We start from the raw sequence: 24,265 nt of genomic DNA on the forward strand, positions 1-24,265 counted from the left end.
AATCTCCCTATTCCAGAGATAGAATAATCGCTGCTAATGTGACCATCTTGGATTTTTGGGCCTTGAAGTATTTGTTCAGTGCCTTGAGGTCCAGTATGGGTCTCCAACCTCCCTTTTTCTTGGGGATCAGGAAATAGAGAGTAAAACCCTCTGGCATGGAGATGTAGATGGACAGGTTCTATGGCTCCTAGGTGGAGGAGATGATCTATCTCCTGTTGCAACAATCTCTCATGAGAAGGGTCCCTGAAGAGGGATGGGGAAGGGGGATGGAGATGGAGTGGATTGAATACCCATTGGAAATAGCCTCCAAAACCCATCTGTCAGATGTCATGTGTTCCCAGTTGTGGTGGAACAAAACAAGGCAACATCCAAAGGAATGCAACGGGTTGGGAAGTGGCAGCTGATTTTGAAGGGAGTGGCCTCAAACAGGATGTCAAAACTGATGTTCTGAAGTGACACACTGTGATGTTGAAGATTGAGGGCCTGTCTATGTCTCTGGAATTTGGATTTCTTTCTCTGTGGCTTTTAGTAGTGTTGTGGTGGGAACTGTGGTGCACGCAGTTTGCAAGAAGACTGAGGACTAAATTTTCTCTTTTGTCTGGTTGTATAGCTCTCCAGTGACTGAAGTTTGGCTCTGGAATCCCCAAGTGTGTGGAGCGATGCATTGGTCTTCTCAGCAGACAACTCAGAGCCATGGAAGGAGAGGTCTTCAATAGTTGTTTGCACCTTCTTTGGGAAACCTGAAAGCTGCAACTACTAAGCTCTTTGCATCACAACTGCTGTTGAGATGGACTGGGTCACTGTATCAGCTGCATCAAGCACTGCCTGGAGTGCTGTTTTGACCACCAACTGCCCTTCATTGATAATGGCTCGGAATTGTTCCCATTATGATTCAGTGAGATGGTCAATAAAGAGGTTAAGTTTGGTATAGTTCATGTAATCATATTTTGCTGTTAAGGCCTGGTAGTTTGCAATTCTAAATTGCAGAGTAGCAGCTGAGTAGGCCTTTCATCCAGATAAGTCCAGATGCTTCCAATCCCTATCATAAGGGGTGGACTTTGAATGCTGTTGCCGGCCACGGGAGTTCACTGCATCTATCACAATGGAATTAGGGGGAGGGTGGGGAAAAAGAAATTCTGTATCCCTGGTGTTGCCTTGAATTTAAGGGATGTGTATACCCCAGAATGTAATCAAGTTAATTGGAGCCATATTATGTGCATTCAGCCACCCTGAATTAATGAAATATAACACCACATAGTTAAGGGTTAATTTGAAGACAGGCTTTTAGAAGCAAGGTCATCTCTAGCTGGCAGTTTCTGCTAATCAGAATAAAAAAAGGGAATAGACAAGTAAACAACTAAAACTAAAAATCTTAATAAAAAAGTCTAAATGCCTCTATTATTAAAAATTTATTAAGAATTAAAAAAAAGTAAAAAATCATCAGAACCTATGTTTTATAAGAATTAGTTACAAAAAATTAGCTAATAATTTTAAAGCAATCCTCAAAAGCCATCTTAAAAAACATTTTTCCTGACACCCTTTCTCCCCGATGGATAAACAGCTGGCCAAAGCAAGCTTGCCATTATTTACTTAATACCATTTCAAATATTAAATATCTAAAATGTTCTAAATCTGTTGCTTATGTTTATATGTGCTTATATCTAATAAACTGCCATTTTAAAGAAAGCACGTTTACTTGCATAAATCTTATCAAACAAAATTGTTGTGTTCCCATTATTTTATTTTAGGCAGCATTAGGAATAAATTAAGTTGCCCCTGTTAAAAGTTCTAAAGACCCCAGATAACACTGGGAGGTACATAATACATTTTTTATCATCCCATTTGACTGTTGGTGTGGCCAATGCTGGTGTCTGCCATATAAGCTTAGCTGGGTCCAAAAGCACCTTGTTGATAGGTTTCAGAGTAGCAGCCGTGTTAGTCTGTATCCGCAAAAAGAACAGGAGTATTTGTGGCACCTTAAAGACTAACAAATTTATTTTAGCATGAGCTTTCGTGAGCTGCAGCTCACTTCTTCGGATGCATAGAATGGAACACACAGACAGGAGAAATTTATACATACAGAGAACATGAAAAGGTGGAAGTATGCATACCAACAGGAAGAGTCTAATCAATTGAGATGAGCTATCGTCAGCAGGAGGAAAAAAACTTTTTGAAGTGATAATTAAGATGGCCCATAGAAGGTGTGAGGAGAACTTAACATAGGGAAATAGATTCAATTAGTGTACTTGAAAATTGAATCTATTTCCCTATGTTAAGTTCTCCTCACACCTTCTATGGGCCATCTTAATTATCACTTCAAAAAGTTTTTTTCCTCCTGCTGAGGATAGCTCATCTCAGACTCTTCCTGTTGGTATGCATACTTCCACCTTTTCATGTTCTCTGTATGTATAAATTTCTCCTGTCTGTGTGTTCCATTCTATGCATCCGAAGAAGTGAGCTGCAGCTCACGAAAGCTCATGCTAAAATAAATTTGTTAGTCTTTAAGGTGCCACAAATACTCCTGTTCTTCTTGTTGATAGGGAGCATTATTCTGGAGGAGGAGGAGGAGGTATGTAAAATATTCAGCAACTTATGGTGAGTGTCTTTTACCTCCTTGAGAAATATCTGCAAGGTATCTGCCATCCTCTTCAGCCTTGTCTACATCTACACTACACAGTTTTATCAACAAAAGTGAGGTTACAAAAACACAAACTAGCTAAGAACGAATTTCTAAAGAGTAAAGTATCCGTGAACGGACTCCTAATTGCTCTGTCTCTAGCCAGGGATGGTTGAGAAGGAACTGAGGGTGGTTCGCCCATTCAGAGCTAATTAGCCTCAAGGCAATGCATGAGGAGGAGAGAGCGCATGTACATGCTGAACGAACACTGCTACCAAAGATCTCCAATCAGAAGTGTAGGGATGCACATACATCTACAGTGGAGCGACACCACAGTGACATTACTCAAAGAAGAAGGGATGGGGATCTATGTTGTGATAGTACATAGTCTTTACTCTCCAGGTCACTGGTTCTAATCTAGGTGAGGTAAATGATCTCCAAAACCAGTTACCGCATGACAACTGTTCACTGAGCTAGAGTATGTGAAACAAGCTGGTGGTCTCACTTCAACTTTCTAAAGAACAAACATCCACATTAAAGAAATAATGCATTTAGCACCACCTTGACAATCTCAGCAAAGGGGTCATACACTGTAGCAGCAAGGAGTCCCCTACTAGGTAAGAGATAACAAAATTGGCCCCTCAAGAAGAGGGTTGAGGTACATTGACAGCACAGACTAGGGGAAGTTTGCAATACTATTGCTCATGCTGTCCATTTTTTGCGAACAAAGTATTTTTCTAGAATACGAACTTTAATTTGTAAGGTAGAAAATACACTATGCCATTCCCTCTCAAAGTTTTTTAAATAAAAGGGAAAACCATAGATAACATTAAAACTCTGAGTTCAATGAATACAGGTATAGCAATCTAAGAGCAAGCTCATGTGAGGTTTTTAGCCTGCATTCAGCAATTGTTTGTTTCTTGCAGTGTTCACCAAACAATTTTCAAAACCTCAGAAATATAATTCATATTCCAACAAATTTAAGCAAGGATACAGTTCAACAAACACTTGATGTGTTCTGTTGAGAACTACAGCAAGTGAAAACACTCTCTCCAAGTTTGGTGGACAGTGGTTTAACATATTTACAATTTACTTCTACATTATTCACATATCCACATAAAGACAAACACACTGGCTATCAAGTTTGGTATATGATTGTAACTGTGTACATTATCATGTTAACACCTTTACAGTAAAAGGAAAAACGAAATTTATTTTACCGTTTGCTTTCTTCTGGACTATCTGAGGCCATAAGGCTAATGTAGCATAGATGATCATAAACCAGACAGTGACTAGTGGAACAAAGTAGTAAAATTGGTACGGTCGATCCATCACTATACATAACACCACAACCAGGAAATTGAGACGAAATAAAACCTGTGGATAGTTGGGAGGAGCAGGAAGAGAGAAGAGTTTTTTTCATTTAGGATTACCATCAAACTGGGTTTTTCTTTAACACTATACAAATTATATAGATATTATGCATATCAATTTAAACACCTACAATATTACCTTTCTTGAAATTTGAATGGCTGTCTCAATAAGCAGTTTGAACTTTAGCAAAGAAGTAGAGCTGAATGGTTGTAGTTTGTTGTTTGAACCAAGATACCATTTGACAGCAACATGGTGAGCCAGTCACATATTTTAAAAATGTATAGTGTACTCCCTCACATTAACTGGACAAAAAACCTCTACAACACAATGTATTGGAACAATTGATTGTTATGAACAACAGTGGACTTTGAGATATCCTTTCATTTTGAAAAGAGAATAATTAATAGATCTGGTAGTAGACCTGGCAGAGGTGATAGCTAGGGGGGTGAGACCTAAATGGACATTCCTGGACCAGACCATGGAGGGGACAGGGTTAAAAGTGCAGTTACTCTGAAGCTGTGACAGAGCCTAATAAGCATTCATTTGAGTGAAGCAGCCATTCCACCATCCTTTAGGGGAGCATGAGTGATCTCAACTAAAACACCCAATACTTTTTTATTTTACTAATGACGAGGGAGGTCATGAGTCCAACAGGCATACAACAGCTTAAAGCTTTTAGAATTTAATTGAATGAAAATGGCTGTAGTTCAAACCAGAGATGACAGTAGTTTATGCCATCCAAAGCAAGACCTGCAGTCTTGGAAGCAGGCAATCCAATGTGCTGGAGTGCTGAATTCAATTGCTCTTATCCACAGAGAAAGAAAAACTCCTTAAGACATAAAGGCCCATTGGTGACAACTGGCAAAGGCTTCATACTGTTCTTTACAAACAACAACTGTCTCAGACCCCACAAACTCACTACACCTAATACACCACCTTCATGGTAATTATCCATAAATACTAGCATGTGAGGTCTCTACTACAAGTTTGTAATGTACCAATACTCATTAATAATTGAGAGATCTGTGCATGGGCGTGTGTCACTCAGTACCCCAAAGCAACACTTTGGCACCCCCATATTTACCATGGATATAATTATATGTTTTATACAAAGTATGCCTTGTGATGTATTATCAGTTGAACATTAATATCCTGTTAGATTGTATGTGCTATAATTGTATGGGAAGTTATGAAGTTTTACTATGTGTGTTACTGTAATAAGTTGTAAGGTTGGGAACACTCACAACCAGCCCTTCGGGTTCAACAATGGAGCAGCCAGACACGGATAAAGGCCCATCAAGGGGAATACACATTCACAAGGACTACCCTGGGAATTGTATACATTAGAGACCTCTCAGAGAGAGCACCTACACAATGGAGACTGTTTCATAGCAAAAGATCTTTGAAGCAAGCTGGAGGAACTTATAAAGGAGGAGAAGTGACATCATCATTTGGCCTCTCTCTCCCCCCCAACACCAGGAAACACATCTGGAGAACAAAGTCTGATCTGGGGAGGTGGTCCCAGGCTGGAAAGGAGAATCCTCGTTTGTGTATTAAGGAACTATACCATCAGGGTGAGACACTGCTTGATTTAAATCCTGTCTAGTTTATGGAACTCAGATTGTGATTTAATGTTTTATTTCTTAGTTAACCAAATTTGATCTATATTGCTTACTACTTACAATCACTTAAAATCTACCTTTCTGTAGTTAATAAATCTGTTTTATATTTTGCCTTAAACAGTGGGTTTTGCTTGAAATGCATGGGAAATCTGCTCAGGAACAAGGGCTGGTACATGTCCTCTCCACGCTGAGGGAGGGGTGGACTGGGTAATAAACTTGCACTGGTCAGGCTTCTGACCAAGACAAGTTAGTACAACTCTGGGGTCCTGGTCTGGAGAGCTGTGGGGATCACTGGAGCCTCTCTATTGTTGATTCACGACTAGCTGGCAAAAGCGTTCATGTAACTCAGCAGGGTGTGTACCTGCCTGTGGATGTCTGTGTAAATGCAGTTCCTGGAGGGCTTGCAGCTTGTCACAGCATCACAGTGTGACAGGGATCCCAGGTTGGTGAGACAGAGGCCGAGGGCTCAGTGGTACCCCATTTCCAAGTTGCACCCCGGGAAACCCATCACAGGGTCATATTTAAGAAATAATATAACAAATTATTCCCAAATTATTTGGAGTGAAAATGAGTCCACAGGAAATATGTCTGGGTGATCACCTTCCCAAGCTAGCTGATTATGTAATGTATTGCTCGACAGTGTATCTTTGCACCAATATAGACAAGTCAATGGAAAACCATACAAGACTCACTATAAACACTGAAACCACTTGGAAGTGAAAAGGAACAGTATGACAGTGCGGGGATTGCCCTGTCTGTGAATAAAGACAAAAAACGTATTTGGAATATCTCAGAGTGGAGCCATTCACTGAGGAGGTAAAGTGAGGGAGCTTCATGAAAGACTGAGTCCTAGCTCCTTGGGGCTACCAAGTGCTGCCAAAGACTGAACTTTAATAGTTACCTTTCCTATCTAATAATGAGTGTAGGCCCCAGTTTGCATTTTACAATTTTATTTTATATGCAACCATTCTATTTGAATTTTATTCTTAAATAAATCTTATTTTGGTTTACTATAACCAAACTCAAGTGATGTGTGTGACACAGGAGTGTTGGTCTAAGGTAAAACTGTTAAATTGGGGTACACTCTTCCTTTGGGAAGAGAGGATCTGGGATTTCTGTGGGTATCTAGTGATCAGGGACTGGATACCATAGGGGGACACTCTGAAGGGACCCAGGGCCTGGGGTACATCTATTGTCAGCCTACAGGGCTGGTATAGCCCAAAGGAGAGTACTTGAGTGGCTGATGGACCGTTTGTGTGAGGGAGCTAACACTCAGCTTTCACAGGAAAGACTTCCTCACACAGGAGGGAGGTGGCAACATGGTGGCTGACAGCCCTGGCTGCCATAAGAAGCATCACACTCTTCACAGTGAGAAAAAATTGATTTTGTTTCCAGGCGGTAGTATCCTGGATTCACCAAATATTTATCTATTTGTATAAGATCAACAGAAAAATGTTCTAGTGGTATGTAAAATAGAATATCCACATTAAACAGACAAGATGGGAGGATAGGTTGGGGAAAGAAAGATCCAAAATGGATAATTTAGATAAAGTTGGTTTCAGTCTTGCCTTTTCATAATATTACACTGGTTTATGTTCATCACTATTTATTGTGCCCAATTTCTGATGAAAATATTAAGAATGATTATTTTTCACCTCAGCCACATTCTAATGGGTTACCAGCCTTCTCTCTAAAATTTTTCATTATGTTTGTATTAGATAAACTAGATTGATCAGACTATATTAAATGGACTAGATGAGAGAGAGAGAATGATCAGTTTGTTATGAATATCAACCAAAATAATTTTAATCTCAGATAATTTAGCGAGCAGAGAGAGATCTGAACTTGGAAATATTTTTATATAAAATCAGTGAAAGATTTATTCTTACCTGACACACTCTATACAATCCAAAGTCTCCTTTGATCCAAAAGTATGAAAAATGCCCATAACCTGTTTGGAACAGATATGCAGCAACCAGAACCCGAACGTGCATATACACAGGCAAAAACTGTTGAGAAAAATAATTTACCCTTTTACAGAGGGCCACAGAAGCGCTCTCTCTCTCTTTTTTTAAACACTATTAATTGTAAGTAAGATCAGGGACAAGAGGAGAAAGTTCTTCTGTATTTTAGGCTTGTTGTGTTTCTGTTTCATAAAACTGTGCCACTGTAAACCAAAGGAAAGAAATGTTATGACCTACTTACTACTACTTAAAGCAACTCTCTTTTGACCTGGCCTCTCTCAAATTGTAAAATCTGAATAAACTTCTTACAACTGTATCAACAGCTCTACTTTCTTGTGGGTCTATAACTGGATTAAAAGGGAAAAAAGTGTTATTGAACGTTTGCCTTTAACAGTTTCAACTCCTAAAACACACAAAAGCTGTCTCCAGCAAGTTTTTGTAACTAAGTTAATACCGTCTTCCATAATGAGAAAATAATTCCCCTTCACTGCATATATGGGGGGGGGGGGGCGGGGGGTGTAGGGGGGAGACACAAAAAACCCAAAAAACAGCATAGCCCCATTGATATCTTCACTTATTGAAGGAAATGATATAAATGAGGCCTCACAAAAATTATGTTTTTGAAATTAAAGGTTAAATGAGGAGCATAACGTGAACTGTTTATGATACTCAAATCTAATAAATGCTTGGATATTTTAACTTCTGTATCCTGGCGGTAAATGGCAGCAGCTTATTTTTCCTTTAAAGCATTGAATCCAAATCACATTACTTTTAACAAAAAATAATTCAATTCAAATCACTTACAGTGCTTGCTCCAGAGATATGATAAATCAAAATAACAAGCTGCATCCAGCCTTTCCATTCATCTGTCTGCTCTCTATTTAACATCTTAGTCTATGCAAAACAAAACAAGAATGTTGCTATTCCAACAAGTACAACGAACATCTACAAAATGAGGAGAAAAAGTTCAAAACAATAAACCAGTTTATGGGCGGTTGGGTCTAAGAAGAAAAACTTCTACACTAATGACATTATATTAAGTTCACTGTGTATTAGATGTTGCCCCATAAATCAAAGCTCATCTACTAGTCTGAACTAGGATTTGACTCTGATGCCTTGTGGCCAGTTGATGGATGAACCCTACCAGCAGCTGCACCCACAAAAATGCTTTACCCACTTGCAAAAACATCCTTTTGCACCTAATTACCAGTTTGTGTACAATTAATGAATTACCATATGCAACTCTATATTTTGTGAGAGCATCAGCGATATCTTTCTGAAAATTTGATCTGTAATATTTTAGTGAATAAAAATGAATTAAATTACAATCCTGAACTGGGAAATGACACCAGCATGATCTTTACCTCTTTGGTGTTTTCGGTATAAAATACCCCTAAAACCAGGATGTAGATGATTGGTATGAAGAAAGATGAATGTGTATAAAATTTGTTTTCCTTCATGAATAGATTTGCTCTGTCACACAGATAGAAATAGGCCATGATTAGACCCAGCTTGAAGAAGGAGTGTAACAGTGTCTCTAGAGTAGAAACAGGAGATGTATTGGTGACAGGTTTTTTCTCCTCTCCACTTTCCATATCGGTGCATGGCTTGTTTTTTCGATGATTATTACGATAAATAAAACTGAGAATTAAATATCCAATAATGGACAAAGCAAAAAAGCAAAAAGCTAGCTTCTGTATCAGAGTGAGAGGAGGCTGAGGCTGGCAACAGGAACCATCAATGGGCTTCAGAATCTTATTGCAGTAGACGTTCATAAGAATCATTGCACTCTGTCAAAGAAACAAGTAACTAGCTATCAAACATTCTCAGCATAGGAGATTTTTTTCAAATATATTTACTAATATTTCGCATTAGTAGAGAGGCATTTTCCCCTATCATTTTATATTTAAGCACTTCATATATGTGCACACAGCTAGTTATACACAAATTCCAGGATTAAAATAACCCATATTAACAGATCTGAGTCAATATTTTTAAGAGTCCTCATGTAAACAAACAGCTTTAATTTTTATTATTGATTTTGAAAAAGCAACAAGAACCAAAGTCACAGGCGGGAGCACAACCCAAATAAGTAGACCTGGGAAGGTCTGCTATGGAGGGTGTGGAAATGTAATACTTCTACCTCAAACTGCGGAATGGCAGCAAAACTGCTTTGCAAACATTACTGCAGACTCAGTGTTGCAGTAACCCATACAGCTTGCCAGCTGACCTGGATCCAATAACCCGCCTTCTGCCTATCTATTAGCCCACCCCCACAACCACAAACTTCCTCCATGTTGTGCTGCAGGGAGCCTTTACAGATATTTATATGGGATGATGATTCCCTGAAAGGGTTCCCCACATACCCCCAGCCTCTGCCATAGCAGAATTACTACTAATATGTTGAGGATCCTGCACACTCACAAAAGGTGAGATTTAGGATTTAGCCCTGAGAACAGCTCTCCAAAAAGTTGTGATTGTCATTCATTCATGCAGAGGAAAGCAACAAATTTGCAGCTTGGATTCCTCAGGATGTGAAAGATCAAGTGATGGTCTCAATAGTGTTTAACATATAGGAGAAACTACGTTTTTTAAACAGCTACGTAGTTCTTACAAAATGGCAAGTAGCATCTTGTAAAATTTGTTTGCACGATCCCAAAAAATACCCTTCGTCTGCTGGGGTCTTGCAAACAATATCCTGGAAAACTCTTGCGTGTCATTTTTAAGACTACAATCATCAAGGGACACCAAAGTTCATACTATCTGCCATTATGAGTACAACATGTTCAATTAAAATCTTGCTCCATTATTAATTTTTTGTTATGTTGACTAACAATGAAAGTACTCACTGTTTCTCTGCTTGATTCTGGGAGATGCAGGCCATCTGAAGACTGCATGATAGTTTCTTCTGCTATGAGTTTAGAAACGCTGAACACTTTAACTTTAGCTTTGGAATTTCTGGAGCTGCTGTTCAGAATACTGATTGCAGCTTCATTGTAAGCATCTATTTTCTCATTAGTGATCATTTTCCTACTGTCACTCAACATATCTTCATAAACAGGATCTGAATTTAAAAGAATGTTAAGCTTTATTAAAATAATCAATCATCGTAACTCGAATTCTATAGACTATATTCATCCTAAAAGATTAATGATAATTTTTCAGTGCTACGCTGGATGGTAAAATTAACGTTTTACCATTTGTATTACAATCCTTGTTTTTTATGAGGTTTAAGACTGTAATCTTCAACCTGGCGTGCAAGAATTTAGTTTGGGAGCAAGTTTTCCTAAAACCTCTCAGAACATGTATTTAGTTATCTAGTAAAGAACAGATTTTCTCTTCTCAAATGCTCCTGCACATTTCAATGAACCCACATCAATACTAGTTTGGGATTATATATTTTTTTTAAGTCTAACTCTGCTTGTTCAGAATTCATAATGTTGAATATGTCAATTGAACATTAAAATGGGCACATCAGCCATCCAATACAGTTAAGGTTACATAAGTGTTTACATTCTAATCTAAAAATCCAGAAACATCAAAATTAAAACAGGATTAGCTACCTTAATTCTGTCCCCTCATATTCATTACATCACAATCTTTAAATTCATGATCAAACACTAGTTCTCAAATAATTCAATATATCACACTATTTTTCCTATAACCTTAAAAACACATTAAAACACTTATATTTTTCATACCTCTATACTTGTGCTATTTTCATAGTCCAGTTTACCTTTAATGACATTCAATTTTTATACATGTTCTCCAAGTATATATTTTAACTTAACATATCACTTTTTTCCAATCAGCAGCACAGATGGATGGAGTTCAGGATATGAGGCACTTAACTGAACTAATGTAGATGGCCTCTGTATTTCTGCATAATTTTCACTATTACTTTATGACATGAAACTGTAAAATGTTGCGCAAGAATTAGTTATTTCGTATTCCTCCTAGGGGAATTCTCCACCAAAAAATTAAAAATTCTGCAACAAAAAATTAACAATTTTGTGTACAATAGTTTAAAAATCTGCAGAATTCTGAATATTTTATTTGTCAAAATAACAATATAATCACACCAGTTTCAATTATTTTTGGTCATTTATTTCAAAATACGTGTCAGCAAGTATATCTGTAACAATACAGATAACAAAAAAAGATGCAGGAAATGTTTTTTGACAAATAGATTCCTTACTAGGCGTATTAATACAGAATTCTGAGTAATAATTCATTTAAACTACAATACAGGACTATATTTCCTACATCCCTCAGAAGCAGTGCAAAGGCTTGGGGGAGTCAGGGATAACAAAGGAGCAGAGGGAGGGGGAAATAAATTGCTGGGAAGGAGCGTGGATGTGAATTTGGAAGGTTGTTGGGTATGGGTGGGAAAAGTTTGGAACAGGTTTTTTGGGGGGCGAGCGGGGAGGGATTGTTAGGGATCTTCCCTTATGCAGGCTCTGGCTAACCCCTAGCCTCTCCCAGTCAGGCATATCTGTTCCTGTCCCTTTGTGTCCCTGTACCCCCATGTGTCCTTGCACACCCCCGTCCCATGTGTCCCTCCACCCCCACTCAGACACCCCCTCCCCAACCCTATGTGCCTCTGTACCCCCTCCCTCATGTGTCTCTGTGCTCCCACTCAACCACTCCCCTGTCACTGTACCCCTCCCCGATGTGTCTCTGTGCCCTCACTCAGCCACCCTCTGTCACTATGTAGCTCAGCACCCTCTCCCCCATCACCATGTGGCCCTGCACTTTCCTCCCGTGGGCCTGTGTCTCCACTCCCCCATTCAGCCCCTGCCCCAGTCTGTCCTCCCCAATTAGCCCTTATGAGCTCCTCTCTGACCCCCAGCATGCCACACCATCTGTCTCCCCATAGCCCCTCTCTCCTGTCCTGACCTGGCCTGACAGCTGCTGTGAAGAAGGCAGGCTCTTTGTCTTCACTAGCTGGCTAGGAGCTGCTGCTGTGTTCTATTGCCACAGCGCCCTCTGGTGGGCAAAAGGCAGAACCACAGAAGTTATTTTCTGCTGGGAGCTGCTGCTGTTCTTGCGCCACAGCACCCTCTGGTGGGCAAAAGGCAGAACTGCAGCAACAATTCAGCAGAAGCTTCTTTCTGCGCAAAAAATTAAAAATATGCACGGCTCATTAACTATGTGCATGCAGTAGCACAGAATTCCCCCAGGAGTAGTTTCATACTAATGACTTTAATGGATTGATGTACAGAATAATACAGAACACTATCACATGCCCCACATGTGTATCTGAGGGCTTAATCCTGCAAAACACAGATGTGCACAGTGCTTCCTACCATGGGCAGTCCATCCCATGATGGCTAGGGGGCTAATTAGAGTAGTAAGCACTACATTAATAAGTATGCACAAAATAAGGTCATAAAGTTGTAGAATATATATTGCATATATTGTATTATTTGAGAAATTGTATGTGATCATATAATTAAAAACGAATACAATACACAAAAGGTGAAAGAGTTGAGACTGCATGTGTAACCTGAACTTTGGCAAAACTTGACTTGTAAACCATTAACTAAGCAAGCTTAACCTTTTCTTAAATTTCTCTGCTTTTTTTTTTTATTTAAGTTAAAATTCAGTTATTAAAGTTAGAAAATATTTTACACCACCAGTCTATTTGATGTATGTAATTAACTGTAGTCATGGTTGCTTTTTGGGTGTGGGTATGCCCAGCCTCAGTGCTCCTCTTTGGAAAATGTATCTCTTTCTGGCTAACAGCTAACTCCATAACATAAAAAAACTTGAAAGGAACATTTCTCTTAAGCTTTATCGTGGGTTGTATAAGTCAAACAATTTGAAGAAGTTTTATTACAGGAATCTTTCAACAAGAAGTCAGTGTTTAGGGGGGATTAAGATTTTTTTTTTCCCCAGGAAGAAGAAATCAACTGCTTATGTCTAGATATAACTGTCAACACATGTAATTTCAGACAGCTCTAACTCATGAAGGTAGGAACAGGTCAAACACATGGAATGTACAGTCAAGAGGAAATGGGTGAAATCTAGCATACCAATATTGACAAAGATCCAAGTCTTCCAGATTTTATATCAAAATTTTCTGAATATTTATGCACATACTAGACTACTTATGAACAACCTCGGGGCAAAGCAAGGCAGTGAAAGATGGTTTAGTCCTCCACAGCCTGCAAAATTGATTCAAATCAGACGATTACTGCACAAATTATAGTTATCTACTGTATTTTACCTTGTAAGACCCAGTATACATCACTACTCTCTGCTAATTTTTCCAAAAGAGGCGCTATTGAAGTGATATTGATTTTATATTGCGTGAGGGCTTCATTGCTGCCATTGTGAATCTTGATAGACCACTAGAAGATTAAATAAAAAAAATTCAGATTCTTTATTTCTAAAGTATATACAATCATAAAACTTTACTGATTCCACTCCATCATTAGCAGCTATTTTCAATACTATTCTAGAGCCTGTTTATTTCTTAAATATTTTAATAATTTTTATAGCATTAAAAACATTTGTTGGTTTGACAGGCTAGGCGCATAAGAGAAGAATGAACTATTATCATAAAGAGTACAAAGATATACGTTGCAACTGTTTAACATAAGGGTGGCATTTGTCTGCTCAAAAATTGTTCTGATACAAATTTGATTAGAAACTCAATGACTTGATGGAATAGTATTAAGGTAGCAGTAACATATAGAGACAAGATTTAGGGTCAAATCCTGTAGACTTTATTCAAGCAAAACTCTCATTGACTTGAAGCAGAGGTTTGTATGAGCAAAGCCTACAGGGTTTTAAGTTTGTTAGTGTATTCATTCATTTAATGGACAGTTTCGGAAAAAGAAAGTACCTGAAAAACAGTACTATACACCTCTACCCCAATATAACACGAATTTGGATATAACGCAGTAAAGCAGCGCTCTGGGGGGGCAGGGCTGCGCGCTCCAGCGGATCAAAGCAAGTTCGATACAACGCGATTTCACCTATAACGCGGTAAGATTTTTTGGCTTCCGAGGACAGCGTTATATCGGGGTAGAGGTGTACCAGAAACAGCTATGAAGATTTGTGGTGGTATCTATTTAAGTACGGTGAAGGGGAACATTTATGTATCCAAGTGCGTCCCAAATATTAAGAAATTACAACAACAAATCTTTCTCTGTCTTCCTTCCCAGCCTGTAATAGAAATAGCTTAGGAAATTCTTTAAATTATTGTTCTGTGTGTGTTTGTGTTGACATTACAGAAGGAATGCAGAGCCAAAAACATGAGTTTTGTATTAGCCTGAACATGGTGAGGCCTGTAGCCATTGTAATGTTTTGTGGGAATGAATTACATGATCTAGGTCCATTTCCTATGAAAGGTCTTTCTTCCACACACTCAAGACTGTTCCAGCGGGTCAACCATTTCATTATTTCAGTGGAAAGTAGCTATTGTGAGAGGTCATAATCTTGGAGCGAGAAACAAATTATTCAGAAGCTATGCCCAATCCGATAGAGAACCTGAATATCAAAACAGATACTTTTGCTAAACCCAAGAAGGGGCACAGTATTCTGGCCAGAAATGGGAATTTCTGCTACCATCAGTACTTCAGCATCAAATAATGCTGAGGAATCCCATGGACCCAAAGGCGGCAGAACAACTTAATGTGAGGGCAGACATGCTTGGTAGTGGCGAGGGGGCATAGGCAGCAGAAATAGGAAAGTGCTTCAGAAACCTATGAGTATTACTTCAGTCTTGTACAAGTTCAACTTTGACCAACTTGAAGATGGTGTTGTTTAATATGAGATAAAGGACAGAGAACTGAGTGTCATCTGTGTATTGCTGGCTCATTTTTCTCTTTCATATCCACAAAGGCAAAGTTCGAAGTCAAAGGTGATGCCCTTGATTGCAGTTAGCTAGAAGGGGGCATTTTGGTACTGGACTATCTATAAGCAGTAGTCAGGGAACAATAGTTGTGCTTCACTGGTTCTTCTAGTTCTTGACTGGGTAGAGTTTTCTTTTAAATACATTTTGGAACTTGATTTTCAGGAGTAGACTATGGTGGTGATTTTTTTCATCTTATATCAGGGAGTTTTCATTTCTATGTGGGGTAGGACACGGTGCAATCAGGACTGGGGGCTATTCTTGAGTTTCTCATGTTAGTGCCCAGCCCTAGGCCATGCCTACAATACAGGTGCTATAAAGGCTCACCTACCGCACTGTAGCTATGCTGTTTCAGTACTGCAGCATAACTGTTTCCTAAAATGATGGAAGGGGTTCTTCCGTTGCTGTAGCTAATCCATCTCCCCAAGCAGCAGTAACTAGGTCAATGGAAGCTTTCTTCCCTGGTTGCTTCTACACCAGGGATTAGGTCAGCCCAGCCATGGTTCTCAGGGGTGTGATTTTTTTCACACCCCTGAGCAACACAGTTATGTCAATCTAAATTTTAAGTGTAGACCAGGCCTTACTATTTGTCTGGGGTATTGGTGTCTGTGTGTGAAAGAGAGATTTCTAAGAAAACTTATGAGAAACAAAAAGCACAGAGTTCAGACAGGAGTTTTAGGCTATCATCTGTGTGGATGCTGAAGTCTCCCAAGATGGTGTGGTGTGATGCTGGCAGACCAGGTACTAGCTCATGTCAAGACCCCCAGGCCTCACTGAACATTGACAAATGCATAGCTGGAAACCAGTCTGGCTCATCTGTGTGTTAATATTATTAAAACAGGTATTAGATTTATAAAAATGTATTTAGATTGTATGAAATTCTTGGAAGTTGTTGCATGCATTAATCTCACACATAATATCTATGTCCCATGTTATAAGGTAATATTTAGGTGTTTGCTCTGAAACTATAAAGCCCCACAGTCAGGAGAGATGCATTAACATGTATGAAATATTCGTTTACCACAAGAGGTGTCATCTCTTGCCCAATGAAACAAGGCCCATAGACATCAGCAAGCTATTGTGCAACATCAGGGGACAAAAGACTTTGATGATTGCTCCCCCCACACCCATGAAGAGGAGACAGTGCACAAACACTCATCCCATCAGCTTGAGTTTTGGGGAGAAGGGAATAAAAATCCCAGTCAAGAAGAAATTGTTCTCCCTGTGCTGCTTGAACTCTGAAGGGCAAAGACTTCTAAGCATAAGCAAGGGCCCCCAAACTGTTTAGCCTGGGTTAGCCCTAAAGGACATATAGAGCTTGCATATTACAACAGCTTCTATCGTCTTCTGAAACTAAGGACTATAACTCGTGAGAGAGTGTGTGTGTGTGTGTGTGTGTGTGTGTGTGTGTATACCTGCTTTAATTTTGTAAATAACTCATTTATTTTCCTTAGTTAATAAATCTTGTTAGTTTATTATAGCATTGGCTACACACATTGTTTTTGGTTTGAGCTCTGAGATGCGACTGACTTAAGGAAAGTGACCGGTCATTTGGGCCTCGGAGTAGCCTGAATATCATTTTGATTTTTGGTGTAAGGCACCATCTGTCACAAAGGAAGGCTTGCCTGGGGTGGTAAAATAGACTGGAGTGCCAAGGGGACTGTCTGTGACTGTTATAGTTTTTGAGGAGTTCATGCTTGATACTTACTTAGCTGGTGAAATTTAAGCATAGAATCACAATCAGTTTGGGGTTTGTGCCCTGCTTTGTAACAGTCGGCCTTGATGCTGGTATTCACATTTGTGAGCCACTCCAGACAGCTGACAGATGGCTCTTGTGAACTTCTTGACTACACCAGACTACATGTATATATCACCTCTTCTTGGAAACTTTTGGTGTCCAGAGGTTTACAGATTAGCAGGACTCCTAGACAGGTATTGTCTCCAAATTCACAGATCAAAGAGCAGCACTCAAAAGATTTTGTTTCCAGTGTACTACTCCTGAATTTGAGCCAGGGTGGACCGATTTAAACCAAACTGTTTAAACTGACAAATTTAATCATGATTTAAACCTGCAAACAGGAAACCTTGATTGAAACTGATGATTTAAATCATGTTTTGCATTTGTACTTTTCAGTTATTTTCCTAAAGAAAGGCTGATTCTTCTTAGTTGGCAATCATTAAAACATGGTGAATTGCAACTAAGTATAGCCTCTACATTAATTTGAGGTATTTTTGCTAACCGGGATGATGTCATTAAAGGTGGCAGATGAAGACTACTCCATTTCCTGAAGTGGTGCTGATACCTGGCATTGGGGGAAGGGCCCTACTCTTCTTCCTACTGGAAGTGGGGAGAGAATGAGGATTAGTCTACACTACCAAGTAAAATGATGTAACTTACGTTGCTCAGGGGTGTGAAAACGCCACCCCCTGAGTGACACAAGTTACAGTGACCTAAGCACTGTACATACCCGCACTATGTCGGTGGCAGACACTCTCCCATCGGCATAGTGCGTCTTCACCAGATGCACTATAGTGGCGCAGCTGCATCAGTGCTGCTGTGATAATGTAGCACTCTAGTGTAGACTTGCCCTGAGGTTCAGATTCCTGAATCAGGATGTCAAAACTCACAGTCTCAGGAACCACAGATACTTAGGTGGCTCCTGGCAGCAGAAGGGGGTATTCAACCAGTTGACAGAGCATAGAAGAGTTTAAATTAAGTAAGAAGAATGGATTCCTGGAAGGAAAACCTTGCAGACAGGACCATTATCAAGGTCAATATTTTTTTGAAAACAATATTCATTAAAAATTTGATATTCAGTTGGCCAAATTATTAATAAAAATATTTAAATCGTTTATGAAGTACCTGGGCTATCTTCTCATAGGATTTGTTCTACATTTCATCCATGCATCAAGCCAAAACACAATCTTTAACAATGAAATGGTAAGCAAATATTACTGTACACCATACATCTATATCCAAATATTACTCTGATATTTTTAAAAGTATTGGTTATAACAAGAACAAGACAATTGGAATAGAAGATTGACAATCAGTGTATGTTTTCCCTTTTGAAATTAAAAGTAACTACTTCCTCTTGTCACGTTTCTAGAAGCATACATATTCTCCTGTAAATTCTCACCAGAATGCCTACTGCATGAAAAGCTTACCGTAGCAGCGCCTGCTACAATTACATGAGGTTTTCCAATAGAACCCTAAAACACAAAGTAAAAGAGAGATTAGTCTTCTAAATATCTTCACAAATCACTAAAAGCTATTATTCAATTTATTGCACAAGTTATTTAACACCTGTGCCTCAATTTTATCACATCTCAGCTGTCTTGTGAGGCTAAAGAATTTGTAAAGCAGTGAGATCCTCAGATGTAAGGTTCAGTGTAAGTGAAAAGTATCATTATGTTTCCATATGTTCAAAATCATTTATTGAGTTAGGCAATATTTAAGTTTTCTCTTTAAAAGCTATCCAGGCATCTACTCATAAGATGCTACGCATTGCTAAATCACACAAACATGCATTATAGCAGCTGAAATAAATATTCTAGACATATTTATTGTTATGAAGTGGCCAATGACTGAAGATATATGTCCATAAAAAAAAAAGAAATTTGTCTAAATAATTAAGTGATAATCATGTTATTATTTGTAATATTGTTGTGCCTAAGAGTCCTATATATGGACAGGACCCCACTATGCAAGGTGCTGTACTAACACAGAACAAAGACAATTCCTGCCCCCAAAGCGTTTACAATCTAAATTTAACACAAGAGACAGGAGGAGGCGGGGGGGGGCGGAGTTAACAAGAAAACAATGAGACAATATTAGTCAGCATGATGGGTAGTGGTCTCTGCACACCAGCAGCCTAACTGCTGTCAACCGTTTTGTAGTCATCATGGAAAAGGATAATTTTAAAGAAGGTTTTGAAGGCGGATAGAGAGGTAGCTTCACAGATGTTTACAGGGAATTCCTCCCAAACTTGAGGGGCAGCATGGGAAAAAGCACAGAGATGTTTGTTTGAAAATTTAACAAGTGGGAGTGGAGACTGGCATAATGAGCCATCATAGAATCATCAAAGGAAGAAACCCAGAAATGGCAACTATTCTTTAGTAAGAGTCAATTTGTGAACAACTTGACTAATTATCAAGAGATACACAAGTTCAAGTTGTTATACTTGTTAAGTATAGTAATTTGTTAACCAGCAATTTTAAAGAACACCTGACATGCTGGATAGCATAGAAACAAGAATCATATTAGACAGTAAGTGTAACTAGTGCATAATTATAAGATCCAATGCACCCCTCCAAGTTTGCAAGAGTTCACCAGATATTACAGAGCTGTGGGATTCTTTGGAGACTTTCATTTGAGCTCTAAACTTTTGAGTCCACATTGTGAATTTTTGCAGTTTGGGTTAGCTCGTACTGTGTGAATACATCCTGTTGATATAATAGATGTAACACTATATCTTTTTAGAGCTCTTAGTGTACAACTTGATCTTAATTTTTTAAATTATTATTCTCCTTTATCTACATTCAGAACTTGTACACAATATGAGTTCAGCACATGGAACAATAGGAGACTAGGTCCCTCAATCTGTTGGTATTTTCTAATATATTTTTAGAACACACCTCAGTCCAAGATTTGATACGTTGCTTCATAGAGCCATTAACTTCTGGATACCACAGGAAATCCTGTAAAAAGAATATATTAATACCTGTAAGTAAATTTAAGAGTAGCTCATCATTCAGAAAATGCATGTGTATATCAACTGCAAGCAATGCACTTGGAAAATTACACTGGTCCAAATTTTGGTTCATTTCATGGACCAATCATAGATGAAAGATCTTATATCTTAATCAGCCAGGAACAAAGGGTAAAATAAATGGGAGTTTTGTCATTTACTTCAGTGGAGCCAAGATTTCACACAGAATCTAAGCCTTTGGGGGAAAGGATATCTAAGTGGTTTGAGCATTAGCCTGCTAAACCCAGGGTTGTGAGTTCAATCCTTGAGGGGGCCACTTAGGGATCTGAGGTAAAATCAGATAGGGTATCTCCATTAATTTCTATTTATTTTATTTAAACCAGTTGGAAGCAGAGTCTCAGTTTTCCAATAATATCAAGGACAGAAACAAATGTTTTAAGGTTTACAAAGGATCACATCAGTGTATTCTAGTTAACTTTTAGCTTCATTCTCTACATCTTTTAGCAACAGCTATCTTGCAAATCTCTGAACTAGAAAACCAATTTTCTGAAAGCTTAATATTCCAGATTTCAAACTATGTTGAGTCCTAACATTTGGCACTAGCATTTCGCATTACCGGCTTCTAAAAACAGAGCAGAGGGAAACAAAAAGAGCTAATGACTTGCACTTTATTAAAATCATTCTCCTTAATAAAAATAAAATCTCTCAATTAATTCCAAAAGATTTATGTAAAACTTTATTTGTACTTCAGCTAATGTTATTCCCTCTCTATTTAAGGCCCAAGCTGCTACTGACATCATAAGTAGTTTCTGCTTCCACATTCAAGAGGTACTACAGTCTCCTAAAAAGTACAGTGGAGACAGTGTCATATCTAAGGGAAAATATAAGACAAAGAACTGTAAGAAAATGTTATAATGAAGGCAGAAAGACTGGTCTAACACACAGTTCTCCTCTCCAGAATACAACACCGACCATCCTTTTAAAATCATAGCTCCCTCCAAAGACCTAAGTAATCCACTCAACATGCACTCTCTCGATGAATTATATGGAAAGGAGTAGGAAGAAAGTAACGAGGTCTTTGCGGGAGGAAGACCACACTCCCAGACCACTGGGGATGGGGAAGGAGAACAGAGTTCTCCTCAAAACCTACCCACAAAGAAAGAGAGAGTGTTTTTTTTAAAAAACCTTCTACACTGGTGATACATTTGGCTCACTCTGTTACTGCAATCAAAGTGGACCCAGGGCAGAGAATTGGTTGGGGTGGCACAAGCTCATCTGCATTTACCACATTCCTTGCTCCAAGTATCACAAGCTACGTCCATTGGAAGGGCCAATTATGAGATCTGATGAGAGGACTAATATTGCATGTCACTATTATTGAGTCCAAAGCTCCTGTAAGATAATGGAAATGATTGGGGAAAACACATACACCTCAAAGGACCTTACTCAGATTTCACTAAACTTTAAGATACAAATCTTCAAGGGGGGGGGCCCCCGCGGGGGAAAGAGTCCGATCATAAATGGTGCTGAGCACCTGCAATCCTGATTTTGACTTCTGTTTAATTTGTGACTGATCAGTATCTCTGAAAAGAGGACCTTAATTGTTTTCACCAGAAGTATAGGGGGAGCATATAAAATTATACATTGATTATTATAGCTTGGGGCTTATTACCACAAAAAACTTACCACTTTAATTGATGCAGATTTATCTTCAAAAAGAATGTTTCCATGCTGCCAAAATAAAAAACAAGTTAAACTTGTTCTACTGGAAGGTAGTGTATGTTCAAATACTGATCCTTCTCATCTCTAGAGCCCTGCAAATCTGCGGATATCCGTGGACCATTTTTGCGGATTGGGTGCAGATACAAGTTTTGTATCCACACAGGGCTCTATTCATCTCCCATCTAAGGCCTCATCTACACTAAAAAGTGTCTGCTGGTACAGCTCCTAGAGGAGACAGTTTATACCAGAAAAATAGTTCTTTTGTCTGTACAGCTTATACCACTTCCTGGAGGAAATAAAATATACTAGCAAAAGTTGTTTTTTGTTGCTGGCGTAACTGATTTTTTCATGCTTCTAACTGATATAGCTATGCTGGCAAAACTTTGAAATGTATCTCAGGCATATGGTGCTATGTTCCCCTAGCAGCTCCTGGGAACATCATAGCTTTCTATTACCAAATGATTCAAAAAGTCTGAACTCTTTCCTTTCTAGACATCACTATTTTCCTTAATATTCCTCTCAAAGGGCTGAAATAGAAACAAAAACATTTTCCTCTCACAGTTCCCTGGTCTATACCAATAGCATGCCTACTTTCCTGCTCCCCTGGTACTCTAACAGCTGAACCAATTTTGCTCAAAGTTTCCAGAAAAAAAATAAAATCACCACAGGCAGAAATCAAGCCTGGAATATGTAATTCATAACATATTGACTGAAAACAGGAGATTAGAATGGAATAAGTTAGGCATCCTTAATTACAGTAGACACAAATACTCCTTTAACATTAAACTGAGTTATATTATTTCAGCTTAAATCCCTGAAACAAAGAGGACAAGTACACTTTCCCTCCACAAACTGAGCTGAGGTACTGTAGACAAATATACCCATTCTTTCTCCATAAGCCAGTGATTCCCCCTATTCAGCAATCCTGAAACTTCAGATATCTTCCAATGTCTATTAAGTGCACTGTTACCCCATCAGTTTCATAAGCATTTGACACAAAGGTCTTCCAGCTCAGAACTAACCTAACTACTCCTCCCCACCAAACTCTCATAATTGCCAAACTACTCCCCACCTCTGGCAAGTTATCTAACACCAACCCCCAGGCTAGGAAAACTCCTGTTATCCAATCAGCCAAACATCTGGTTTTGACAAGTGAAATTTAATTACATACTGCCTGCTAGACAGACCGCTAAAGTGCATTTAAATACCCTGGTTGTATTAAATAATTGACAAGTGTGATAAATGAAGGGGAGGGGTGAGCTCTCTTTTATGGACACCCAGCCAGCCAGCAGCTATAAAATCCCTCTTAGTAGCTGTTCTCTAATTGCTCTACCTGTAAAGGGTTAAAAAGTCTCATTGCTATGCATAGGTAAAAGGAAGTGAGTGGACACCTAGCCAAAAGAGCCAATGGGAAGGCTAGAACTTTCTAAAATTGAAAAACGACTCCCCTTTGTGGGTCTGTGGTTGTTCTCCAGGAAAAGGCAGACAGGGCTGCAGTTATGCTGTAAGAAGCTTGGGATCAGGTATGAAAAATCCTCAGTATCATACCTGGCAACTACTCATTTGAACCCCAGGTATGTAAGTAGATCAGGAAATGTCTAGGAAGACACAATTAGGTTTCTCTATTTTTATTTATTTATGGCTTAGGGTTAGCCCAGAGGAGTCCACAAGTGTTTTTCTTTTGCTTGTAACCTTTAAGCTGGACCTCAAGAAAGCTATTCTTGATGCTTAATCCTTGTAGGGGTTTTTTTTTTTTTTAAATCTAGCAAAAACCTAAATTCCCAGATGTATTTTCTTTCTTTCTTTTTTTTTTAATTAATAAAGTTTACCTTTTTTAAGAACAGAAGTGGATTTTTGTGTCTTAAGAGGTTTGTGCACATGTTGTTTAATTAGCTGGTGGCAACAGCTGATTTCCTTTTTCCCCCTCTCTCAGCTCTTCCCCAGAAGGGTGGGGGGGTGAAAGGGTTTGAGGGTACCCCACAGGAAGGAATTCCCAAGTGCGCCTTCCTGGCGTTTCAAAGGGATTCTGCACTTGGGTGGTGGCAGCATCTACCACTCCAAGGTCAGAGAAAAGCTGTAACCTTGGAAGTTTAATATCAGCCTGGAGTGGTAAGTATTAATTTTTAGAGTCCTTGAGGGCCCCAACCTTCTGCACTCCAAGTGCCAGAGTGGGGAATCAGCCTTGACAACAAGTCTGACCTGAAGCTGAATACAAACCCTGAACAGCAGACGAAGTTAATGATTTTGCTGTCTGATAGACTATAGTGATATAGTCTATCTCTGGCTCCACTTAGCAAGCTGTGCTTCACTTATCTTCAGAAAATGAACACACAACTGTATTTCAGTGCCATTTACAAGAAAGGCAAGGCAGAAAGCTATTTTTAATTTCA

At 38.9% G+C, this 24,265-nt stretch overlaps 2 protein-coding genes across 3 annotated transcripts in view; one reads left to right on the forward strand and one right to left on the reverse strand.

Moving 5' to 3' along the window:
- The window catches only part of SGCE (sarcoglycan epsilon), a 107,398-nt gene extending 105,855 nt beyond the window's left edge, over window positions 1-1,543 (forward strand). For both annotated transcript variants that reach the window (XR_006577564.1, XR_006577566.1), the window contains one exon: window positions 611-1,543. The gene's annotated coding sequence lies outside the window, so the exon portion shown is untranslated. The remainder of the gene's footprint in view (window positions 1-610) is intronic.
- Window positions 1-24,265, reverse strand: part of CASD1 (CAS1 domain containing 1) — a 72,321-nt gene that overhangs the window by 14,525 nt on the left and 33,531 nt on the right. Inside the window, exons 4-12 of the mRNA XM_045008209.1 lie at window positions 21,840-21,884; window positions 20,080-20,142; window positions 18,610-18,654; window positions 13,810-13,933; window positions 10,427-10,641; window positions 8,942-9,367; window positions 8,382-8,471; window positions 7,503-7,622; window positions 3,838-3,994 (exon numbers count right to left, since the gene is read on the reverse strand). Of these exons, the coding sequence (XP_044864144.1) occupies window positions 3,838-3,994; window positions 7,503-7,622; window positions 8,382-8,471; window positions 8,942-9,367; window positions 10,427-10,641; window positions 13,810-13,933; window positions 18,610-18,654; window positions 20,080-20,142; window positions 21,840-21,884 (1,285 nt within the window). The remainder of the gene's footprint in view (window positions 1-3,837; window positions 3,995-7,502; window positions 7,623-8,381; window positions 8,472-8,941; window positions 9,368-10,426; window positions 10,642-13,809; window positions 13,934-18,609; window positions 18,655-20,079; window positions 20,143-21,839; window positions 21,885-24,265) is intronic.

This window comes from Mauremys mutica, chromosome 2 (genome assembly GCF_020497125.1).
Source record: "Mauremys mutica isolate MM-2020 ecotype Southern chromosome 2, ASM2049712v1, whole genome shotgun sequence".
NCBI lineage: Eukaryota > Metazoa > Chordata > Testudines > Geoemydidae > Mauremys > Mauremys mutica.